This window comes from Pteropus vampyrus, unplaced genomic scaffold (assembly GCF_000151845.1).
Source record: "Pteropus vampyrus isolate Shadow unplaced genomic scaffold, Pvam_2.0 Scaffold228, whole genome shotgun sequence".
Taxonomy (NCBI): Eukaryota; Metazoa; Chordata; class Mammalia; order Chiroptera; family Pteropodidae; genus Pteropus; species Pteropus vampyrus.
Window position 1 is genome coordinate 1167166 of NW_011889009.1, and position 4972 is coordinate 1172137.

Genomic DNA, 4972 nt, shown 5'->3' on the forward strand with positions numbered 1-4972 from the left:
GCTGCGCCTGGTCAAAGCCCGTTAGATTATGTCACACATTGTGAGCCTCCAGTGACTTCCTCTCACGCACACAGTGAAAACCGAAGCCCTGGCCTGGCCTGGGCGCTGTCCATGGTGACCTGGACCCTTCTCGCCCTTGGCTGCTCGCCCCTCCTCCCCCACCCGCTGCAACCCTGGGTTGGGGGCTGAGATGGGAGGCTCCACCTCCTGGAACACAGCGGGCACGCTTCCGCCTCAGGGCTTCGCCCGGTAGAGGAGAAGGCAGCCAAACCCTGGGGGTCTAGCCAACACATTCCAGTGAGAAGAGAGAGTAAGAAATGGAAGACAGTTTTGATTGAGGAATTATCTTGTTTTTAAAATAATTTATGGCTTTTTTATGCAGTGCATTTCTCAAATTTATCTGATAGTTCATCAGATAATCAGAAGTGACACATATTGCTAAAATTCGTTGTGGCTTATTCATTTATACTGTTCACCATGAACCACGGACTAATAAAAGCCACGTTCAAGTTCAGGCTCATTCAGTTTGCTCGACCTGTAATCAGGAGCTAATGGAAAATGAAACGACCCCATATGGTGGCCTGGATGGGGGGAGGCCCCGGCCTGGGTGACCACCGTCTTCGTGATCCTGGGACGTGGCGTCCTGGCGGGCCCCAGTGGGCGGAGCACCCATGACATCTCACAGCAGTCAGAGCCAGAGTGCAATTTCACATCATCTTTTCCCAAAACAATTGCAATATTTCGTGCTTTCTTTAGCTTTCAAAATATTTTGTAGCATTTTAGTAGGTAATGATTTTTAACCTCAGCTTAAACATAACTGTGGCTCTGAGGACAGAGGGGGAGCACAGCGCACCCCACGTGGCTTTCCTGCTCGTTGTGACGCCGAGCTTGCACCTTCATGTCTGTGCTCTAGTTCAGGCGGTTTTGCTGTATGTGGAAACCCATCTGATTTTCAAATGCTCGTTTAAGAAGTTACTGAAGAGTCGCACGTGTATTTTTGAGTCAACCCTTTCCCTAAGCCTTACACACTTGCAGTAAGGTGTGTGCGGATGGGTGGGCGTGGCTTGAACCGAGGGGTCGCGAACCTTTTCTCGCCCCCATTCCAGACCCTGATATCCGGAGCCGTGGTCGAACAGCTTGACTTCCTCCGAATCAGCGACACAGAAGAGTAAGTCCCTTTGGGTTGTTACTGTCATTCTTGAGATCGCAGCAGAGACGCAGGAAATCCGACACTTTCTCTTTTTCATTTCTAGGCTTCCAGAATTTAAGAGTTTTGAGGAGCTGGAGCTCCCCAAACATTCAAAAGTCAAACGACAAAGCAGCGCCTCCAACAGCCCTGAGCTGGAGCAGCAGCCGGATGTCACCATGGCTGAATGGAAAAGCCGGCCGACCCATGAGATTCTTCAGAAACTGCAGGTGAGGACGGCGCGGTCCCCGGCGGTCCCCGGCGGCCCCGAGCGAGGTGGCAGAGCAGGGCCTCGCAGGGGCGGCCGCGTTTCCTTTGCGCCCTCCGAGAAGGTGGCAGTGAGGTAGAGGGTGCGTCTGTGCCAGGGCAGTGGTGGAGGCTGTCCCCACGGGCTGATGGCAGCGTCAGAGTCTCGGAGGTGCCTGGGGAGTGGGGATGAGCGGGGTTGTCTTGGATACGAAAGCGCCTTCTGGACCACGAAGGGAGCCGTGTCGGTGACGGTTGCCGCCGGGGGCCAGGTGCCCTGCAGCGCCCTCGCCCTCGCCCTCCCCTGACGGCCCGGACCGCCTCCCTGCCCCGCTTTAAGTCCCCGGCCGCTGAGGAGAGCGGGCCCGTGACCACATCCATGTGACTGTTAGGTTAGCGGCCTCGTATTTTGCCGCCCCTGAGGTCTGCACTTGCAAAGAGGAGGCGAGGGGGTCAGAGTGTGGTACTTAGCCAAGAAGCTGAAATTCTAGTGGTAGAGATGTAAATATTATGACATCTTGTCGGGCCATCAAAATCTGAGCCTGTAGGCTAAGTATACATCCTGCCAGACATCACCGATCCTCGTGACCGATGGACATTATCTCCGGACATCACCGGTCCTTGTGACCGATGGACATTATCTCCGGAGCTACGGAAGCATGAATGTGGCGTGGACACAAAGCCCGCTGCAGCGTCCTGACGTAGCACACACTCTCCACACGCCCCGCCTTCCATTCATCTCTTCCTGACAGGTGCTCAGCAGCCCCGGCTCCCGTTTACGTTTACGGACCGGGAAAGTCAGGTGGCTGGGCCAGGCCCCTCGCAGAGTGGCAGAATAGGTCTCACTGCTTGTAGATGGCTCCCTTTCTATCCCTTGCTTAGCTCGTTTCCTGGAAACTTCGATGATTGACTCCTGCTACCCCAGGAAGCCCGCCGGCCTGCGCCTCGGGTCCTGACGAGTGCTCGGCGTGTCCTCGCGTGCTGGGTGGTGTCAGCGACGTGTTATTTTTCCTCAGCTCCAAAGCAGCATTTTTCTCTGCGTCATGTGCGTTCGGGCTCGGCCACCCCGGTGGAGTTTTTGTCCCCATTTCACTGCCATCACTCACAGCGGCGTCTGTTTTCAGGAGTGCAGTTGCCTGTGCGGCCAGGTCATCCTGCTGGGCATCCTGCTCAAGAGAGAGGGCCCCAACTTCATCACCAAGGAAGGTAGGGCGCGCGTCTGGGCGTCTCAAAACAGTGAGACCGCTCTGCTGCCACCGTGTACCGATGCGTGTCATGAATATCCACCAAAATGTCACAGTTTATTTTCTCCTCCTTTAAGTGGGAAATCTCTATTCATGCCCCTTGAGTGGAATGGACCGTTTGATGTGGACTCCCACACTGCTTAGCGACGCTTGGCCCTCTCTGGTTGTCTGAAGGGCGTTGGAACCCAGATTCTGCCTGGGACTGTTAACGCGGATGACGCCATGGTTGTTTAGGGGCAGTTTCTGTTTTCGGTTTTATTTTCTGTATGTTTTCAAGGACAATGCTGAATTGTGACGGCTATAAAAATTAGCTGCCGATGGTCTGTAGCAGCCATTTGGAATGGCATATGGCACTTAATAGGATTGTGCTCTAAGGACTGTTAACAAAAACGAATTGTTTCTGATCATGTCCACGTCCACTCTGCAGTCATGGGAGAACCCAGTGACCCCTGACATCCATGTCCACGTGTTGAGTCACTATCTTCAGCAGTCTGAATTCTCCACCGTGGTCTGCTTCTGGAATGTTCTAACAAAGAACAGTGCAGAATACATTGCAAGTGCTTAATATCTAGCTAGTCAAAGTTTTTGGCTGATCTGAATGAAAGTCCTCTGTCCACGGGGGTGTGACAGTCCTCTGTCCATGGGGGTGTGTTGATTTGGTTGGAATTAGAAATTGAGTCAGTATTTTAAACGGCAATGTCATTAGTATGAGTTATACCTTTGGTAGCAAATGAAACATAATTGCTTATTCAAGTAAGGTCTACTTACTGTGTTTACATTATCGTAGCTCAGAGATAGCCTTTTGGAGTGTTAGACATGTGAGTCGAATAATACTAATTTTCTTATTAGCTAATTAAAGTAGAACTTTGAGCAAATTTCACACAGAATCTCTCATTTCTAATTAGTGTTGAAACTGTAAGTAAAAGCAGAACCCCGATTATATCGAGGACATTCATCGAAATTTATACTTTAACTAAATAGCATTTTTAAAAAGCAGACATTTCGTTAGGAACCTAGATTTCAGAATGGTTATTTTAATAGTGTTTTAAAATAAAACAAAACTTACATAAAATAGTCTATAATGACCGTGCCGAGGTAATTATCTTTTAAACCAGTTTTATAAACGGGAGTAATGCTCATCTTTTACTTGGCTTTTGAAAGACTTTAAATGTTGTAAGCCTGTAAAACCTTGACAATCATGAGCACCTATAGAATCTGGACGTAACTTCATCCAGTTCGTTCAGGGTAAAATGGTAAAGTTTTTATTCTGTGCTCTCGTTCCCTTTTTGGCGCTCTGTCCTGTCACGTGATTGATTTATTGACACACCAGCCATGGGCCAGAGCGCACGGAGCCGCGTGGTGTCTTTCGAGCGATAGTGTATGATGTGGGGTGATGGCGCGCGTAAGTCTCCATGAAGTTTGGTGAATAAATACATGAAGGATCCTGTATGTACAGAGTCTACAGCATTCGCTCCATTGGCTATATTCCGTTTTTTATTTTCTGCAAAAAATTAAAAAACTTATTTTTATTGATTAAATACTTAGCTTGCATATTGATCAAGAAAGCAATAAATTTAAATAAAGTACTCACTCAAATCATATACTCAAGGATGGGGCACCTTCACACTATGTAACATGGGCCACGTCTTTAAATACGTGCCACCTATAAACAGGATTTGTCAGGCAGTTCAGAGCATTAATGAATGAGGGTGTGACACCTATAAATAGGATTTGTCAGGCAGTTCAGAGCATTAATGAATGAGGGTGCACCAACTCTAGTGGGTCAAACTGAAAATCCGGGAGTTATTTTTTTTAAAAGAGAATACGTTGATGCATTTAATTAAAAGCCTTTTCTCAACAAAGACTGTTATCTAATGCCTAGGTACCGTTTCTGACCACATCGAGAGAGTCTACAGAAAAGCTGGCAGCAAGAAGCTGTGGTTCGTATCGGTGTCCTCGTCATTATGTTTTATGTTTTGTGTTGTCATATTCAGTAGTCTAAAGATAACGGACCAGTCTTAAAGGTGGTCGTTCAGCCTAATTCCTACTTTGAAACTCCGAGGTTAGCGCACGGTGACACTGCCTGCTTTCCAAGGATGTGCCTGCATGCCACCGTGTCACGGCTCTCCCGAGGTGTTAGAAAGTGTCCGTAGGAATAAGACCTGGCACTTATTCACCGGGACGCCATGCCGATGACTCTGTCCCGCCCCGCGCCCCCTCGGTCCCTCCCCGCACCCCCTCGGTCCCTCCCTGCGCCCCCTCGGTCCCTCCCTGAACCCCCTCTGTCCTTCCCCCG

At 49.5% G+C, this 4972-nt stretch overlaps 1 protein-coding gene across 1 annotated transcript in view; it reads left to right on the plus strand.

Moving 5' to 3' along the window:
- Window positions 1-4972, plus strand: part of PHKB (phosphorylase kinase regulatory subunit beta) — a 122740-nt gene that overhangs the window by 95330 nt on the left and 22438 nt on the right. Inside the window, exons 22-25 of the mRNA XM_023519650.1 lie at window positions 1107-1168; window positions 1254-1416; window positions 2557-2638; window positions 4559-4616. Coding sequence (XP_023375418.1) covers window positions 1107-1168; window positions 1254-1416; window positions 2557-2638; window positions 4559-4616 — 365 coding nt within the window. The remainder of the gene's footprint in view (window positions 1-1106; window positions 1169-1253; window positions 1417-2556; window positions 2639-4558; window positions 4617-4972) is intronic.